This window comes from Crocodylus porosus, unplaced genomic scaffold (genome assembly GCF_001723895.1).
Source record: "Crocodylus porosus isolate Cpor-Errol unplaced genomic scaffold, CroPor_comp1, whole genome shotgun sequence".
NCBI lineage: Eukaryota > Metazoa > Chordata > Crocodylia > Crocodylidae > Crocodylus > Crocodylus porosus.
The window spans coordinates 13732458-13753715 of NW_017728915.1; the positions used below are offsets into that span (position 1 = coordinate 13732458).

Below are 21258 nucleotides of genomic sequence, written 5' to 3' on the forward strand. Positions count from 1 at the left end.
TGCTGCTCAGAGATTTTAGTCACAGTGTCACAGGGCAGAGATTTTGGGGAGAAACAAGGTGGCTTTCTGCCACAGTGGGTACTTACTTTTTCAGGGTACAGTGCTGCTACGATACATGATCCATGGCAGTTAGAATGCTGCCTTGCCTAAAATGAAGGCTTTACTTAGAAAATTAGATGGATGGAGGGCAAGTGCTGCTATATTAGTTTGTGTTACTGTTAAATTAACTGAGACAGTAAATTGCCCCTTAAAATAGGAACAAATAATATTTAGTTCATTGTTTTCTGTAGAGTTTAATACCTTTGATTAGGACACGTGTTCATAGATAATGCTAGTTGATCAAAACCTGTTCCCATTCCCCCCCATTTTGTTGCCAGAATAATTTTACAGTATCCTGTGTTGTTTGACGTAATCAGGCTGAAGTAGCATTAGTCCAGCTTCTCATCTTTTAATTACAGACAATTTATTGTCTATGCTGTCCCACTTTCTGCATGGCTCCCCACCAGCTAGCTAGACTTAGCAATCTCCATTAATTTAATTTGGCATTTCATTCAATCAGACAGGCTGTGAACATGATGAATTTTTTTTTTTAAATAACACAATGCTCATTCTTAATTGATGTCCTTATCAGACATTGTATTTGCCAGAGCTGTAATTATTGGTCAGGCAGCAAAATCAAATCTGCCCAAATGCAGTGAAGATGTTCTCGGGTGGAATTATTAAGATACAGTATTTAGACCTGCAAAGTAATTTAGTTCTGGTCTATAATTACATCTTTTGGGATCATTATCTTTCTTTTTACTCATAAGGATAGTGTAACCTCTCAGGAATTAATTTGCCAAAAATGAAGATAGACCTAAGAATTTTGCCATAGTAATATACATTTGTGCAAGCAGATATTTTTCTGTAGGAGATAATTGTGTTTGTTGACATAAAATGATTTAATTAATGGTCTGATAAATATGGTTTGTGACAACATTCCTGAGATTCAGAGGGCCAGCAAATGCATTTGGCCGAGTTATTTTTTTCGAAAGTAATAAATAAGGAACACAAATAATGCAACTTGGGTGTTTAATTAAATTGTAAATGCGGAAGAATACTTGCACCTACAAAATGGGCATCATTTGCACAAGTCATTCATTGATAGTAGGGCACAGTCTTGTCACTTACTCATTAACCCAATGAGGATTTGGCCTAAAGAGGCCACTCCAAGAAACCATTAAATATTTAGTCTTACAGATTTATTTTAAATCTTTATTTTTAATAATTGTGTCTTGGATCCTGCCCTATACTCCCTAAGTGTATTTGCTTTACATGTACAAAGACTAAGGGCCAAAATCAAATATAATTTCCATGCTTTATTTTATTGTCAGCTGTTTCATTTTAGTTATTTTTTAAATCATATACTATGTTCTGTTTTAATCTTGTGTAAACTGGTAGAATGATTAATCTTATGGCATGCTTTTAGCAAAAATTATAAATTTTAAACTATAGAACTGTTTTATATAATTTTATTGTTCATTTTTATTATATTGTTTTAGCAAAAGCTGTAAATTATATTATAATAACTATGAAGGTACTAGTTCTGGTTTCATTTAAATCAGAATTCTGTGGATACAGAAAGTTTGTTATATTACAGACTTAAGGCACATCTTCCTCAAATTTACAGAATTTTAAGTGTAGAATTACAGGTTTTGCTTTCCAAGCAGGAGAGATGTGTCTTGTTCCAACTCATAGTATGTTCTGTTAATATGATATCAGTGCTGTATTCATTGTTGTGACAAACTTGGTGTGGTTTTCCCTTTACGATACTTCCATGATGCTTATTATCATCACTAAGATTTGTTTTTGTTCTTTGTTGGAACAGTAGCTCTTTCTTTTGTTTTTGTTTCTAGTGATCACTTTATTAGTCTCGTTAATAATGGGAGTGTTGTGAATAATGTTTTTATTGTTAAAAGTAAAATTACTATGACTGTGTATACCATAGAAGCTGCAGTGTTAAAAAGGAATGCATACCGCTAAATCCTTGAGAACTCTTGAAGTTTTACTCATTTTTCTAAATTCAGATTACTCTTGCATCTCTCAATCTGCTCATTTTATGATAATGGAACCCATGTATTTTCCAAATAAAATTTGTACTCTAGCTTGGTATTTCTAAAGATGGAATAGGTTGCATTTCGTAACAATTATCTATTATTTGGAGTAAAATCCTGCCCTCATTAAAGTCAGTGGCAAAACTCCCATTATCTTTAATGGGGCCAATATTTTACCCTACATATCTAAGCTTCTTTCTCATCTCATCCGTAGTTAATCGTCTAAAAATCCCACTATTATTTTTTAAGTAAATTATTTTTTATCTCAAATCTGAATTTATAAAATATATGATATAGTGATACAACTGTGCAAGTACTGTCCTGTTTTCAGACATAGTATATGAAATTGTTTATAGGAGACAGCTTAAGTCTTTCTTGAAGTGGGTTTTGTTCATATAGTCACAACCTGTACAATAGCCCAAATACATCTGTGAGCTGTTTCTGGAAGTACTGTTAACATATGCAATTGGATTGTGATGTCCTTGCAACTGGATTTATGTGAATTATGAGTCTCAGCTTTCATTTGAAAAAGAAAGTTTCTAGTTTATGCTTGCAGTACCCAAAAGGTAAGCATGCCAGAAAAGTAAAAAAAAACCCAAAACAAACAAACAAGAAGGGAACCAAATAAGCGCTATTATTCTTGTTTTTAAACTACTAATTTTAAACAAGTGCCATTATATCTGTAGGTGTTGGCTCATAACTTGTGAGCTGAGCTTGGCAATATTGGACAAGCAAAGGAGAAATGTTTAAAAAGGAGAAGGAGTTGCACATTATTTAAAGCCTGATCATTGCGTTGATTTCATTTAAACCATTAGGATGTGTGGCGGATCAGAAGAAACTTAACTTTACATGGAACGATTATCTTAAATGTAAAGTGTAGGCAAATTTAGTATTTCTCACCCAGGTTGTTCTGAGATTTTTTTCAAGGGTGCCATCGGGTGCCACACCATGTTAACACTGTTTGGTTTACAAACGTGATTCATAAGATAAACCCAGAGATTTCAAACAGAAATCCATAGTTGTGGTCTTTCTGAGTTCTTTGCAATAGGAAAACTCTATAATTTTTATCTTGGCAAAAGAAGAGTGAAAATTTAGCTAGCATTTTTCAAGGGGTGCTTCAAGTCTGTCCAGAGATGCCTTGAACCTGAGAAGGTTGAAGTTAGATGTTTGGTGGCACACTACAGGCAGTCCTCGACTTATGACATTTCAAGTTATGACAAATGGCACTTAGGATGTTTATAAATTGACACTCTGTTTCAACTTTCTAACGTGGGTTTTGACTTTGCGGCACTGGATACAGCTGTGTCCAGCTGGTAAGTTTATTGTGGTGGACGGGAAGGGGAAAAGAAGAGGTGAAAGGGTGCAAATCAAGGCCCTTTGCAGTGAGGGAGGGAGTGGAGCTGGGATAGGGGCTGGGGCAAGCACTGCGGGGTGGGCAGGTGCAGGATGGAGCTGCAGCTCATCTGGGGGCCATGGAGGGGAGAGGGGGAAGGTGGCGCAGCTCCTGCTACTGTGCACTGGTCATCCGGGAGCTGCTTGTCCAGCAGCTCCCACTGCTGCTCGTGCCACTTCTCTAGGAAGGCATGGGCAGGGCGTGTGACCCCGGATCTCCACAAGGCGGGGTGGATGGGGCTGGGGCCTCGCTGGGCTGTGGTCCAGATGGGTGCCAGCAGTGCTGGGTGTGGGGGCTATGCCCTCCTGCAGCTTGCCTACCCGGGGCGTGGTGGGTATGGGATGGAGCCACTACGCTGACTCCGGGCAAGTGGTGCGCAGCTCTGGCAGCTGTCTCATCTCCCTGCGCGCCCTCCACCCCCGGATGAGCCCATGCCAGCTCTGTCCAGTGTCCTAAAGAAACCAATTCGCCATTTAGAACATTGTTACTATGGGAAAATTGGTTCCAAGTTATAATGGTTCAACTTGTGACACAAATGGTTCCTGAAAACTGCGTCTTAAGTGTGAGGACTGCCTGTATTGAAATACCCAGTAGAAATGACTAGGCTGTTTTGGATTACAATAATAGTGGGGGCTCTAAGAGACTTCTTATTCTCCAGAGCAGATGCTGACAGACAAACATATTTTAGTCATTGTCCCTAAAAGCTAAATTTCAGGGTGAAATCCTGACTCAGTTGAAGTAGGAAAATTCCCATGGACTTTTATCAGGTGAGGCAAGTCCAGTAAAATAGAGTATCTCACGTTGTGTATCATTGAGAGAACATTGTATACTGCTGCAGGGAACTAAGATATGTGTTTTCATTAGTAGCTGTAGGTTGCTTTGAGATCTTCCTGTGAAAGGAACAATATGGTATAAAGTATTGCTGATCATTACTTCTGACTTGAGGAAGAGTGTTTTGTGCCCCAAGGCTTGTCTGACATCTTGAAACTATATAGTTAGTCTAGTAAAACTTATTACTAAACATCCTGTTTCTTGCATGTTTAACATGGCTGTTACAACCCTGCTACTATTACTAAGTAATTTGTAAAATACACCATGTAGACCAGCATGAACAGCAAGTTATAGGAACTACATACTAGAGTTAGATGCACTTCTAGACCAGCAGATGAAGTCATTAGGGGCTCCATATTGCAAATCCAATGGCAGGCTTTCGCCCGTAATTAGTACACCGGTTCTTAAGTATGGGTGTGGGAGTGGGTATGTGCATGTGCATGCGTGTGCCACTCCTCCCTGATATTTGTTAGTAGTTAGGTAAATGGTCTCCAGAAATGAATTGAGAAAGGTGTTGACTTCCGAAGGAATCATGTCACACACAACATTTTTCTCAAATTAAATATTTTACTAAAATAGAACAGAACACCTTGTTCTATTTAGAATGATTTATAACTGTTCCCAGCTGATCACAAAGTGTTTCTAAATTAAAAGCCATTAATTATAGCCTTATATAGATATAAAGATATGCAAGAAGTGCTTTGTAATTCCAGTTCTACACTTCAGGTGAGAGCTTTTTAAATTACTTGGACCATTGGAGCCACCTGCTTGACTAAATGCTGAGGGCCCTGTGTTTCAGTACTCATCAGTGCATTGCAGTGTTAACATTGTTACTGATTTTTCTCATCTCTCCAGGGCAAATACTAATTAATGGATACAATTCACAGCTGATTAGCTGTAGTTTCTTCAGTAATTACATTCGCATACTAACTGTTCAGAAGAGGATTTCTAACCCAGTTCTTATTTCACTCTAAGCTTAATTTGTTTTTTGAATTGTTTAGGTCCTTAAGATAATAACCATTTTATTTTCCTTTGTTGTAGGTACTATTAGATGATAAGTAAGTTTAATCTTAAAAATATTCACTGATAACGAGTTGTTTGTTTTAAATGGATTTCTAATTCATAGACTAAAAATTACATTTAAATAATGTTAAAGTTGTGATACACGCTGACAAAAGCTGAAATACGACAGGGGCTGACATAAGTGCCTCAAGTAATGTATAAAAGAAGCTGAAATACTCTAGCACAATAACAGCAAATTAACGATTCTGTTGTAACCTTCACTTCGATTGTGCATGTTTTGCTGTTTGCTTCTACAGTCTCAATAACACTTAAAAATAATTTTCAATCTGTGATTTTCCTTTTGCTTTAATTTAACAACATAAAATGGAGAAAAATGTTTTGTCAATCAGCTTCTGTAGACTGATGTGTAGACTGATATGAAGAGCAAAACAATATACAATTTTTTAAGCATATGCAGTCAAATCCAGTTCCACTGAGAGCAGGTGCAACCTCAGGGCCATTATGTTAATTGATAGCAGGGTTGAATTTGGACCCACGTATTTACCCAGTATATTCTATTAGAACCATTCTGGTCTATTGTACATTTCTACATGTAGGTATTATTTGAAAAAGTGACTTTTTGTTATCATAGAGGAGAACAGCTCCTTTGGAGCCATTAGAGTTTTTCATGTAAATCCTTCTTAGTTCTCGGCTCACTGACATGAGAAAATCTATCATGTCAATCTGACTGCTGTGCATAAGTACTAAGTCTGTGTGCTAAAATCCACACACAATCTTGTCTGGAAAAAAATTACCATGAATGTGTTGTAGCTGACATTAGAACTAAACCCCTAGGTGAATGTTATATCTATATCACCTCTAGCCATACATATAGATACAGTTATGAGATGATACATGTATGAAGTAAACAGAAGTTTTGCTTACACCGTATTATAGACTAAATTTTTCATTGTGTTCTGTTTTTACATGCACACTCTAATGTCATATATTGCAGTAGGAACCCAACCTTGTAATACTTCAAATGGAAGATGTTATATTTTCATCCCTCTTTCCCCAGTTTCCCTTCATTCTTTCTGCTGCTTTTTTCCTTCCACATGCAAGGAAGGCCCTGATCCAGTGTCTGGTGAAAGCAAAACAAAGGCACTCAGTTGCAAGAACCATGTGTTAATTCCTATCTTCTTTCCTCCAGCCTGTCTTCCAATTGATTTTAGGAGTACAGGTTCTTGAGACTCTCAGGGAAATTAGCCCTTTGAAAGAGCTACTCTTCTGTCACACTTCTGTTCTCTGGTGCTGCAAAATATGGCCTGAAATGTCTTCTCCCCCAGGACTTGCAAGTGGGAAGCCTGGGCAAAATTAGGGTGGAATGGAAGTTCCCTCTAAGCAGGGATTTGTTTATCTTTGGCAACTCTGCATGATGCTCCCTTCAAAAGGAAAAAAATGTGGGGGTAACTGAAAATGTGTGATGCCCCATCCTCATACATTGTAGAGCTGCATACAGTAGAAAAATACCTTGTTTTCTATTTTTAAAAATAAAAATGCACTTTAAAGATTTCCAAATAAAATGCACCCAACATTTTCTGAGACAACAATAGCACCAAACAAAGATTTATATTTGAGTTATAAAACTTAGAAAACAGGAGTTTAGGGAGAAATGCAGATGCAACCTTAATGATAGTGGTGTGAGCTGGAGATTTTAATGACAATGAATGAAAAATTAATGTGGTGTTCAGAGATTTCAACAATCTCTCTTTTTTAATTCTTGCCCACAAAGCTGTGTTAGGTATTAAATATTTAAGTTTACAAGAACACTAATGAACATGGATATGGCCGTAAGTGTGGCACAGGGACTTCTACCTTATTTGCTACCCTTTATTATACTTTTCACAGTTTGCCTGATAATAAATCAGAAACATGATTTATGTGGCTTAATGTTTCATCTGGCAACACAACTATACCAAAGGTATCTATTCTTCAAAAGCAGAGCTTATTAAACACCCTTGTGCAGTGGGAATATGTGTAAAGATAGTTCCTAGTCTACCTGTTTTTCCTACAAACATCTGACTAATGCCATTTAAGGGAGCTATGGACACAAATTACTAATTAGCCAAATGCTGGTAGTATCTTCTTTTCCATACTGGTCTCTAAATGTTTCTGTAACTCAGTTAAATAACATCAAGAGTTTGGAGGAGAGGGTTTTAGGGAAAGAAATACCTATGAGGATCCTCTGATTTATTCATGTGTGAAAAGTTGCCCCTCAGTGAGCACATATACACATGCAATTAATGCATCTGAATTTTCTGCGCAGAAAATTCATACTCATTAAAGTGCTCTTCAGCACATGTCTATACATGCACTCTCATCAGGTGCAAATTGAGCCTGACAGTAGCAGCCCAATTCAGGGCTGCTTCTGCCCTGCTCTGCTCCCCTGCAGCAGCCCTGAGTAGGGAGGGCATGGCAGCAAGGAAGTGAGCTGTCCTGGCTGGGAGGCAGATGTCTGGTAGCCAGGACAGCTCACCCAGCCTCATGGAGCTCAGGATGGGTCCCAGTCTCCATGTGGCTGGCAGGCACCTCTTACCGAGCCAAGAAGCTCTCTCTGTCCCTGTGGCCCCCATTGCCTAGGCTGACTGGCAGCAATTTCCTCCCAGTCAGTGTCTACACATGCAATACAGGGAGTAGAAAAGGGAGCATTAGACTAATATACTGCACAGTAATTGCTGCGCATGTGTAGACAGTGATGCTTTATTGTGTATTAGATTAGTAAATGCACCCAATGAGATGGTCTGTTGCTCCCATTTCAGTTTTGGTTAATTTCCTGCTGTCTGTTAGAGATCCAGCATCTCTGCAATAATCCTGGTCTCCAACCTAATCTCCTGACATTTCAGGCCTCACTGGCAGTGGGAGTCTTCACTGGAATGAGACATGAGCAAATATTTTTTAGTTTTTGTGGGGAAGATGAGATGATAATGATAGACTGAAAAAAGGTGGCAGGTTTCCTCGCCTTTCTTTTTTTAGCCCATCTGTAATTTGAATCGCACTACTAAGAATTCACTTGGTCATGGCTCCCCACAGGACCTTGTAAGTGGGTGAGAAAGTCTCTGAAAAAAGTATAATAGTGTGGGGTTGAATTATTACCTGTTTTAGAAATGGACCCATGAAGTGCTTTTCAAAGGGCTTGGTAGCCCTTGGACTGTGCTGGGAGTTGCAGTATTTTTCTAGGATGTTGATAGGATAAAGTATATTTGGACCATATAATCATAAAGGTGTATCATGGCACTTACTAAAATCCCAATATCTGTTTTTCTTTTAGTTTGCAAACAATAACAACTACATGAACATGGCGGAGGCAAATAATGCATTTCTTACTGCAAATGAGGTAGATGTTTTTCTTTTTATCTATGGTCATATTCTGCTGCTTGCTTTGATAATTTAACAGACTTTCAACGGATGAAGAGTGAAGTGCTGAATTTGTATGTGTTTTATGGAGCACTGAATAAAGACTTTAATGAGAAAGAAAATAACCTGACAGCTCTCCATTACTAGTCAATTTAGCTGTCCATAAGGCTGTTACTTACATAGCATGTCAATAGAAACAAATCTGCTTTATGTATGAAAAAAATTATAAACAGAAGGAAAGAAATAAAAGGCACAGTAGGTGTACAATCTGAAAGCAAGCCTAGTACTAGTCATTAGTAGCTAATGGGCTAATTTTGATCATAGATACAAACATTTTAATTTGGATTCTTCACTCATACAAAAAAACTGAATTTTTTTTACATCTGTACATCTGCAGTGTTTGTTGTGGGAATACATTTTCAGCTAGGGATTGGACAGGTTTAGGAACAAGCCTTGGGGCTGAATGATAAAGGCTGACTGGGGCAAAGATGTGGTACATATGGTCTCTTCCTTTGAAAGGTGGCAGCAGGGAAAGGGTGTGTCAACCATTGTGCTCCTATAGTAGCTTTTACAACACCTTTTGACAGCCAGTTTATCAGTGCTCTGGTATTGATATCAATATCAGTGCTCTGGTATTGATATCAATATCAGTGCTCTGGTATTGATATCAGCTATGGCTGGAGCTGCTTTTTGGGGATCCCTGGAAAACCAAAGGGTGGAGGTATAAAAATTGCAAGATATATTGCCTAATAAAATGTGGATGTATGAATATAGACAAGGAGAGAGAACTGGAATGAGCAGTAAGCAGTACTAAATATGTGCATAAGGTGTATGTTGTAAATTATTTTCCAAGCTCAAGGAAAGGTTTAAAAACTGAATAGCCTTGCGTTTAGACATTGGAGGTGGTGATTGTCATGAATGTTCTTGTAACGGTTAAAAAAAATCTTCACTTAAAAAATAGTTAACAATAAATATAAAGGTTAGAATTAAAAGTAGTATTTTATTAATTGTTTTTTATAATAACCACCATCTCTTTTACCCAACAAGCTTGCTTAGATAAGGGAATATTGTTTGGCACTGTCTCCAGTGTTATTTGTGATAATGAACACAAACCCCATCTGTAATGACAACATGATGTTTCATTCTGTAGAATTTCTTTCCTACATTTGAATCAAACATTGATGAAAGCTCTGCTGCCAGCAGCTGTTCAGAGACAATTTAATTCCAGCTGTGATAATTCACCGTGTCAGACATTGGCTGTTATATGTTGATACAACAGTTCTCCAGATTTGCATTTTTATCAAAAGGAACAAATGTTTTGAACATTTCAGTACAGATGGCATTTAACCATGCACCCACACTTAAAAAAACATGCAAGAGAGAAATACTGAAAAGTTAATAACTTCTAAAAAATATGATAAACCCATAAATGTTATACCATCTTGGTCATAACAGCATCTTTCTGCAATACCAAATTTCATACTATTCAGTCCCTTTCTACAAGCTGAATAGCCCAGTGATATGGATTAAGACTACTTCACTAAAGGACATTATTTCCTCTTTCGATTACATATATTTTGTCCTCATCCTTGGATCATTTATACATTGTGTTTAAAGCTATACTTGTTGGAGCAATTATACTGTGAGATGTATTTTCATGTTTTAAAAATGTTAAAGTATTCATCAATTTACTTATGACTATAACTTACTGCCAGTGAAAGAGATGTACTATATCATTAAGACTGTTTCTTGAAAAAAGTTCAATTATTACACAACTGTTATATTTATACATCTCTACCAGATTTACTCTTTTAGATGGGGAAGGAAGTCATATTCTTACAATTACCACCACCTTAAAAATATGACTCTTAAAGAGACTTTGAGAGCTAGACTAATAATATTGATTTTACTGAATACTTTTGCTTGGAAAAAATTAAGAATATGATGAAGTGTTAATATTTGCATTATTGTGTGAACCTAATGTTGGAATGAAATATTTAATTATTTGGCTTTGTATTTAAATGACTTTGTATTTAAATTTTAACCTATATTTAATTATTTGGTTTTGTATTTAAATGAGAGGATTTGGACCAGGGGCACTGCAGAACTAGAAGACCATTTAAGTCCTGTAAATTATGCCCTAACAATGTAATCACCAGAACCACCTTCAGGTTCAGAATCTACATGTTTGCTTTATGTTTTCGGTCTCTGTGTCATGATTACCATGACCATTTTTAAAGCACCTTAAATATTTATTGAAATAATATTTCAAGTGTTAATTACAGTGGTAATGAAAACAGCCAAATGCCACATATCAAGAATGAGTGTTTATCCGTATTGTTAATGTGATATGTTAGATTTCATTAAGCAGTAATGGGGTAGCAAATGAGTCACAAATTACAGTTGCATCTGTTACTAGACCACATTAGTGCCAAAATAACTGCAAATGCAGCCATAGGGTTATGTTCATTAGCCAACCACTTCTCATCACCAATCCATCCTTTGTGTTTGTGAACTCAGGGTTCCACAGTAAGAAAATTTACACCTTTTGTAATACAGCAATGAAAGTCAAATGTCTCCCTAATGCAGGACTAGCTTTCAAAGCTAGAATTAAGTTGCAGTATTCTGTATCAAGTGAGACCACAAGAGTCTCAGTTCACTTTCACTGTACTCATGCAGACTGTAGCAGGCGGGGACCTCATCATTTCTGGTGTGAGACCAATAATGACAGCTGACAGGTTCTATATGCAAGCAAAGGTTTTTCTTGTGTTTCAGTTTCCATTTTCTCTCGAGCAGTTATTAATTTATATCATCATTAACAGTTTGAAGGATGACAGTTTACAGCAGTTAATGAGATCTTTCAATGAACATATCATTTTTAAATTAACTGGCATTAAGTCACTCTTTCAAACAACATAAATAATACATAAAACAGTTCCCCCCACCATCAACTGGAATTTTGAACTAATACAAACAAATCCCAGAGCAGTGTTGCATGTCCAAAGCAAGACAGAGTGCCTATTTTAAGATTGCCAACTGCCCTGCCTGATCAAAACAGTCCTGATTTGGGTACATTTAAAATGCCCTAATTTCAATCACTGACTTTCCATTATTAAGTAGCAGCGGACCTGAAATAATATATGAAAGTTCATTTAGCTCATGAGAAATTTGAATAAGTGTAGTTCATTTGTTTTCCAACTAAAGTCAGCAGTGTTGAAGCCAGATACAGACTGTACTTGAATAAAGATTATCTTAGACAGACGCTTACAAACACAGGCACAAACCCTGAAGATAACTGGCAGTAAGTGTTCTGCTCAAGGCATCTTAACAGGTGTTTACTTCATAACAAACCTACTGTTCAAACAAAGCTGGCTTGCTTCAGAAAACATTGGATGCTACTGTAATCACCATCACGGCTGTAAATATCAGTCCTCTAAATAATAACCCTTATGTAAAGAGTCAGTATATTTCATGGATGGAATACAAAAGATATCAAAACCAGATACATATGACTTGATATTATTAGTTATAAAAAAAGAGAAAAGATGAGCAATGTGTAGTATTGAATTAATGTTGTGTATATGCTACGAAATTGTCAGTATTTTATGAAGCATGAGAATAATGTAAGCTGTTTGTGCTGTTTCACTAACATATCAATAAAGTGGCAATTTGTTATACGGCCAAATCCAATGTAGCTGATGTTCAGACTAACAACAAAGACAGATGTTGCTAATTAAGTACGCATTAAAAAACTGTTAATACTGATACTCCATTAAAACCATATGATAATGAGACTTAAATCTTTAATCAGAATGATCCACAAAACCCTTTGGTATATGAAACTTGTAAAAAAAGTATTTAGAACATTTTAATTTAAGATCTAAATAATACAGAACATAGAGAATGTAGAGAATTATTTTGCATTGCAAGGCCAAAACTATCTGGAGTGGTGTACTTTACTGTCCTTGTTTTCTTTTCTTTTCTGTTAGCAGACATTCCATACTCCAAGCCTCGGTGATGAAGAGTTTGAGATTCCACCAATTACACCCCCTCCTGAGTCAGACCCCACACTGGGAATGGCAGACATCTTGTTACCATTTCAGGGACTAGGTGAACAGTTGTCTGCACAAGGAAATGAATTTACACCCCAGTTTCCTCCACAGAGCTTGGATCTTCCTTCTATTACAATATCTCGAAATCTTGTGGAACAAGATGGCGTAGTCCACACCAATGGATTACATATGGTAGGCATGCTTCTTTATATCCTTCAGTGCTTAAAACAAGGGTCAAAACAAAGGAAGGCATATTTTTTAATAAATGTATATTCAATGACTTCTGAAAATGGCATTAAGGTTTAATATTATGTGGCCAGCCCTAACACTTGCCAATAGTAGCTAATGTTATTTCTGTCTATATGTGATGACAAGTACCTCAGTATTACACTGCAAATAATGAGATACCATTATTTAGCTCCCTAAGGCAACTGACAAATATTTAAGGGTAGCTATTGGTGGATTCAGAAGAGTAAGATATCTTATTGCTGCATGTAAACAGATCTCTTGCAGTAAGTACCCTAGTAATACTGGGAATGTAACAATTTGCATTTTTGGACTGGGCTTTGAAAGTGAGGAAATTCTGTACCAATAATTGCTGGGGAAATTCATGAGAGTCAAACAGGTTGAGGATACAATTTATGCGGAAAGTAACACCCAGTTCAGGACTAGGAGGTAGTGGTTCTACCATTTTAATAATTCCTTTTTTGTTGGTTAGGGTAAGCTATAGATTTTTAAGGGAACCACTTGTTTGTATTTCAAGTGCCAGATAAACGTCTGGCCTTGAACAGGTGTTCATTTCTAGCATTGGAATTTTTTTCAGAAATTTGCACCTCTAGAAATCACTCAGAGAGGGAAAGGGAGTGGTACAAGCATTCAGCGTGCAGTGGCCCACTTTCACTTGCTCTCAGGTAGACTGGAGTAGCAGGGTAAAGCTCCCTACCACTTCCCAGACCAGGGATCCCCAGTCTAGGGAGCCAGCAGGGAGCAGCTGCTCCTTCACAATGGTGCAAAACAACAGATGTGTATGGGCATTTGTACATACGCTAAAGTGCCCTGTGCTGTGGAGCATGCATTTGTATAAATGGTGAGAGGTGCATCAGCGCTGCAAAAATGGTGGTGTGCTTTTGAGTTAAAACACATCGAAGGTGTTAGTTCAAAAGCGCACCGCTGCCATTTTCTGCACGCTAATGCACATTTTGCATATACAACTGCATGCAACACAGTGCAGTGCGCATCATCTCGCACGTGGAACAGACTCGATTAATCTGTGTTGCAGCATGAAAAGGTATGTGTATAAATGCCCTATGTGGCCACTAGCTTGAGAGTACTGAAGGATGATTTTCAAACATGATGCTGGGAATGATGTAAAAGTGGAAAGAAAACAAATATGCAGTATACTGGTAATAAAAGAGGTATTTCCTTACTCTGTGCATCCCAGAGGGTAAATCTTTAAAAGCAGTCATTTAAGGTTGTTTTTAGCTTTGTCATTGTGCTTGGGAATGCAGGGTTTAATTGTCCTGTGGGGATCAGTGTGCATATTCACTGCTTTTTGTATATGAGGATAGTAAAAGCTGTAGCAGAAGAGAAGTAGGAGGAGTGTTTAGAGAGTCCATTTGTTAATTCTCTTTTTCTTAGCATCCACTATCTACCACCATTAGATATAGGATACTGGGCTAGATGGAGCCATGATCTGACCTATTTTAACATTTCCTGTATTTTTATATGGAAATGGGGCTTGTGATAGTTTGTGCCCTGGGCCTTCTGGAGAGCTTGTCTGAGTGATACGGGTGGGCCAGGGAGATGGTTTCTAGGGCTGTGAAAGCTTTGGTAGCCTATTTGATTCAGAGGAGATTCGGCTCAATTTGAGGGATGAATCTCCGAATCCAAATTGAATCGGGAGACCCATTAAAAGGTCTGAACTGAATCAGAAGATTCTGAATGGATTTGGAAGCCTCTGAATAAATTCAGAGATTCAGGCAGTCCCCACTTGCTACTGCAGGGAGCTGGACCCAGGCTCTGTGCCAGTAAGTAGCGGGGTAGGGCTGGAGGAGGGGGGAGGGGACCATGGTGGGACCCCTACCCAGCCTTATCCCCTGCTGGCTCCCTTAGCCTCCCTGGTATTGCATGCTGTCTGGGAGCTGGGGCCGCTCAGGTTGAGCAGTGTTGGGCTTCGGGTGACTGCTGGAGCTGCCCCAGCTCTGGGACAGTGTGTGGGGCCCTGCCGAGCTGCGCTGCACCCGTGCAATATGACAGCTGCCACGTGGGTGCCAGATGGCAGGAGGGGCAATCCTTGCTGCCCCTGCTGTATGGGGGGGCTCTGCCACGAGCCCCCAGAGGCCCCAATAGCTGCTGTTGCAGCTGGTGAGTGTAGGGCCTTTATTTTTTTTTAAGTACCACTATGGTGGGGGCTGGAGAGTGGGTGGGGGGTGGGTCCCCACTCACCGCTGCCATACTCCAGCTGCCAATACTGCTGCTGCCACCTGTTTGACTTCAGAGGAGATTTGACAACCAAGTACATATGTGAATCCGAATCAGCCAAATCAAATTGGGACAGTGATTCGAATCACTGAATCGAATCACTGTCTCTTTGAATTGGCCAAATCCAAAGCCAGATCGAATATTTGCTGCTTTGCACAGGCCTACTGGTTACTTCATTAATCCTAATAGCCATCCCATTGATAATGTAATACAGTCTTAGTTTGCATTTTCTACAGCGTTTCCTCAGAATTTGGAGCTCTTACCTTTATCTTAATGCCACTGGGAAAGCAAAAGAAGGGAATATGTATAGTGTGGAAAACGAGAAGAAGCCAGGGAAAATGAAAGCTGCCCTTGGTTCTAGTTGGGTCTTACTTTCATTGAGGCAGGGACTAAAACTATTAATTTTGTCCAATAAATATTAAATCCAAGGCAGTCAGCCAACTTCACAAGGACTCTTGGAGAAGGATCTGGGCATTAGAGCACTTCGCTGGGAAGTAAGCGTTTCAAGTTCAACTCCCTTCTGGGTGTCAGGAATCTAGAATTTAGGTCTCCTGTTCCTTAGGCTAGTACCCTAAGTACTAGGCTAAAACACAAGAAAGCCGTTGTCTTTTTTGCTTTTAGCGGGTATACGCCTAGAACAATTTTGTTTCTCCACAAGGTAAAACTGTGTAAGTGCAGAAACTGCAGATCTGTGGCTGGATATGTGCCATTTAGGTGCATAGAGGGTTTAGGCATCTGCATGTTTGTATGTATGTGTGTTCATATATGTGTAAACTCAATACAAACCCTGTCTTTTGAGGCATGAGAAAAAGTATTTTGGGCTACATATCACATATGTACATGTAGGCATTATTCTGTCAGCACTATCAGTTGAATTGTTGAAGGAGCAGATTTTGGCTTTTAGTTTGCATTTTTCCTATGTTGTGATTCTGCCATGAGTAATGACAATGGATGCTTCCCTTTAGATGAAGGAAGGAACCTGCTGTAGTTGAATGCCCTCTTCCTCACCCGCTTCCACCTCCATTGCATTAGTGCTTCTGTGAACTTCATTGATGACAGACTCATTTCTGTATGGGCTGAGGTGGAGGCTTACAGAAGCACAGACCTTCCCCTGTCAGTAGTCTTCTGATACTTCTTGTACAGACTTCCACTCTAATCCCTACCCTCTGCTCGTACCGGGAGAACCTGTGATAGCACAACCTTAGTGGTCATATGCAGTGGGCCCCAAAGTCTGATAGTGAGGAGCTGTGCCAGGGGATTGTTAATGTTACCCTCAGGATCATCCCATGTGAGTTTTACTGTGTGGAAGGGGATCAGCAATTGCCATTTGTTTAAGCAGTTGAGGTTCCCCCCCCCACCCCCGCTTTCACTTAAATCACTCTTCAACCCTACTTATAAATGGTTGATCACTACAGGATCTAGAAATAGATAAATGCATAATGGAGGGTCACCACATAGGTCTCTAAAAGATCCTTTTGCTCTGTCTGCTTTTCAGATGTCTTTTTCACTTTTAAGCCAAATTCCAAAAATTGACAATGAAAACAGTACATCACATTTTATACTGAAAACGTGCACTTTATTAAACTGGTAAATATTTATTAACAATATTAGAATTCATCTTTAAATTAGACATTTCATAAATTACCTTGTCTTGAAGCTCTAAAAATTTTTATTGCAGCAATAAAAAAATGTAAAGGAGGCATTTTGACTATGAAACTTAATTTCATGGTCAATTGAATTTACTATATCTGTAAGAACTAAAGATGGGGCAATAAAATAATTATGATATCCGTGTATACTTACAGAATATTCTTGTGCAGTGGTGTTGGAATAGTCTTATTTAAATGCTTTATTAATAGCCTATTGCTAATCACTAAAGCAGACAGTTTTCTAGATATTGAAAAACAAATAGCTTCATTAAATGAATAAATGCTGTTAAAATAATTTAATATGAACCCTATCAAGTTTATTGGTCCTTTTCTGAAGTATTAGAGATCTTACTGTAGGTGATATTTAATTTAGCTAGATATAGACTTGCTGTCTTGAAAAGTCCAGTAGAATTTCACCTTGAAGAAATGTCATCCGATTTTAAATCACAAATGTTGAAAAAATAAAATGTGCTTGGACAGAATTATGATTAATACAGTGTGTCTTTGGCTTTGTTCTATGTACTACCTGACATGTTCACCTATAAACTTGAATGCAGAAACGCCAGAGGCATGGTTAAAAATAGGTTATGTCAAGGTTCTCCTCCGTCTCCCTTAGGGTACAGAGTTGGCTAGCTACATAATAATACTTCTGCAAGCTCTTCAGATATTTCCCATAGGAAAGCCACAAAAATAATAAATAATACTTTACATTATATTTTTGATTTATTATTACTTATATTCTTCAATTCTTCCAGTGTGCAAGCAAGATGTTTATTACCAGAATAAATGTGCTGTAGCAGTTATTAAAAGATTGTATTGATGGACTAACAAAGGCTTATACTATTAACAGTAAGATAATTTATGATGTAGTGGAACTGATTTCCTATCCGGCCACATTGGTTATACTATAGAAAGAGTGACAATTTGTCACGTTGCTGATTAGCTTCATTATTATTGGCAACAAACATGACACATTTATCTTGGTTAAATGCATGCTATTACATTTAAAAACAGACAGAAGCAACAAAAAGAGAAGATAAAAGGAGTGTGGTATGATTAACATGCACATTTTAATAACATGCAAATAAAATCCTAGTATTCAAAAATAAATTACTGAAAATGGTATGTTGATGTTCATTCCAAAGAGTAGCCTTTATTTACATGTTGCAGATACTATACTTATATATATATCTTAATATAAATGAGTAGAAATCAGTATTCTTGCAAGAACGTTTTCTGTCGAGGCTCTCATGTTTGTTTAGATGATCATCTAAAAATTATTTTAATCTACAAAATACGGCAATTCTATAAAACTACAACTTGTGCTCCTAAGGGTTCCTTTTTTTTACACCTCTCTATAATCTGCCCAGCCTGCTGAGTAGCATTGACATCAGTAGTACATCAATTTCAGAAAGTGGATTATTTTTACTAGACAGCTATTGTGACATATTGGGTCAGTCATAAATGAAAGATATTCATGCAAGCATGCAATACTTGTAATGAAGTCTCACTCTGACCTTCTGTATGATTGATTCTGTAATTTAGTTTTCTCAGGCAGTGCCTGAAATGAAATGAAATCATGTTGAACAAGTTTTGAATACCCACAGTGCACCAGGAGAAGAAAAATCTGCAGCCCCAGAGGCTTGAGAGAGAGCAGCTGAACGATTTATCTCCATGCTATTATAGCCTTTGCCAGCATTCAACATTTCTTTTTTTTTTTCTTATTTGGCTTAAGTACTTAATTCTGCAGGTAGCTGTAAATGGGAAAATAAAATGCTGTTCAGATTTAAAATGACAGGACAGGAGTATGTGCAGGGGACTGATAAAATATCTTGAATAGAACTGACCTTTCATGTAGCTGAAAGTTACTGGGGGATTCATCCTCATAATTACCATATAGATTATTTTTATTTCTTTCCTGCAATGAAACATTTCAGAGAGCAGTAGTGCTGATTGAATGAAAATTGAACTTGTTAACATTCTTTTCAGCTTAGCCTGTTGTACATAACAGAAGGTTAGCTTTGATGAATTTCGAAATTCTCTTTCTGATATCTAAGAAACGGACAGTAAAATAATTGTCTCTCTTCAGTCTATTTTTTCCCTCTGTTATCCAAAAAAGTACAGATTTTACAAAAAAAAAAACCTGATAATTTTACGTATATTGCTCAACATATTATATTTACTATTATAGAAATTATTATTTAAATTTGATGGGTATTTGATCCTGTTTATGTCTTACAATTGTGGCAATACTCTAATTATATTTAAGATTTTGCACAGGTATGCTGAAATCATGTTAGAATAAGATCATCTTTAAATACATTACAATTTAAATGTGGTAAGGTAGTCTAATATCAAACACATCATGATGGCTATAATTGAGACAACGAGAAGACGCATTTAAATACACCAAAAACTGATAATGTAGTCTTAAAGAACTGAATTGTAAGTTTTAGCCTGTTATGGAAGACAATGAATATACAACACAAGGAAAAGTAGTGCCTTTGACTTAAAGATCTAAATCTTATTGTGTTGAATCCCAAATTGCCAATTTAACTTTTAAGTGAATTAATTAACAAAAGATTACCAAGTTAAAGCTAAAAAACTTGGTTTCAAATGTCAAAAGGCTTGATTTCAAGCAGTTATTTACTGCACACATTCCTGTGTACCCATAATTCATATGTTTAATTTTCCTTTACAAAGAAACTTCTATATAATCTCTTTTAATATTCAGTTTATAAACTTATGTTTAGAGATCAGGAGTAAGTTTTCAATTAATACAGTGTTATAGCAATGTTGTTTAATGTGGTACAGAGAAAACAGTTTTTCATGGGTCATTAATGTGTTTAATGCCTGGAACATTCTATTAAAATAAGACCTTGTTATTGTTATGAACATGTTTATTGTCATCCTTAATTAAAAAAAAACACAACTAATTTTGGAGGACAATAATTATTCACTCATAGAAATTATGACAATCTCTTGCCAAAAGAGATCTTTTTGATCAAGAAGCTAGGTACCATCTAACTTCAGATTAAGATAACAGTATTAGTCCATTCTGTATTTGACACAAACTTCAGAAGTGGTAGCTGTTTAGTTTCTCTGTTCAAGAATTACGATACCAGGAGACGTAATCACAGAACTAAAAACTGTTAGTTGGCTGACTAACAGAAAACTAAATAATACTCTTAGAGTCCAAGGCAGTGACAGTTTTGTGAATTTTGGCACAAAAATGTGCCAAGTATATTGCAAGAATATGCCCTTAATGCTTTTTTTGCAATTTGTAGTTATTGCAAAATGTATTGTTATCAAACAATCATAATGACAGGCTGTTTTGAGTTCAGATTTAAGTTCAGAGTTCAGAAGAAAAACTTTAAGGTCTTGCTAAATTCAGAAGAAAACAGTTGCTATCTCTACCTAGGGTAACAAAAGTAACTACACCAGACAGCCACTGTGTTCTGATACACTGCAATAACCAGTACCACCTTTATGATAAACTAAATTCTTTAACAGGTCTTGTCATTCCCTAGTACCTAATGCCCTATGGTATATTTTAATTTGGAATGTTTTGGTAAAGATGGTCACTGAGTTGTGAGATGATTTTTTTCTTCTCCCCTTGACACAAGTTTAAAAAAATCAGGATTGAAAAAGAACCTGCCACATTAAAAGACTAACAAAAATCTAACTAAAATCAACTAAAAGAAAACCGTGACTGTCTTTTTAAAATACTTGCTGAATCAAAATGGAAATTGAAGCTGAAAACATTGAGATGAGACTCTCTGTTTATTATCACTTGTCTACACAGACTTCAGCTATGAGTTTTCTCAGTAGCAGCATTTGCCTGATACATAACTCTTTAAACAGAAATTGTTGATGCTAAAATATTAAGGGTTGTGAAGGTTAGTTGTTATCTCACTTCATCTGATCTGGAAAAATAAGTCCTATTTAGTTTTACTGGAGCAGGTCTGACTTGAGTCCAAGCAGCTTGAAACCTTATTTTGATAGGTGGATCATGAATGTATACAAAATGACAGCCTTGACTTCATAGCTCACAGTCTAGGGCAGGGGTAGGCAAAATATGGTTGGTCAGATCTGGCCTGCCAGGCAATTTTATCCAGCCACAAGTACGGTGCCTACAAGGGCTGTGTGAAACTTTGGGTGCTGATCTTATTCAGAGGAGATTCGGCCCGATTCAGCGGCAAAATCTCTGAATCCAAATCGAATCAGGAGACCAGTGAAAAGGTCCTAAACAATTTGAAGCTCTTCAAATCAATTCAGAAAAGATTCAGAGATTCAAGCAGTCCCCACTCGCTGCCGTAGGGAGCTGAACCCAGAGTCCATGC

The 21258-nt window shown here is 37.3% G+C and overlaps 1 protein-coding gene across 4 annotated transcripts in view; it reads left to right on the forward strand.

Annotated features, from left to right (window-relative positions):
* The window catches only part of TOX3 (TOX high mobility group box family member 3), a 107848-nt gene that overhangs the window by 67614 nt on the left and 18976 nt on the right, over positions 1–21258 (forward strand). For 2 of the 4 annotated variants that reach the window (XM_019535727.1, XM_019535729.1), the window contains exons 2-3: positions 8648–8713; positions 12723–12977. In XM_019535727.1, coding sequence (XP_019391272.1) covers positions 8648–8713; positions 12723–12977 — 321 coding nt within the window. The remainder of the gene's footprint in view (positions 1–8647; positions 8714–12722; positions 12978–21258) is intronic. The other 2 variants (XM_019535728.1, XM_019535730.1) reach the window with 1 other exon arrangement.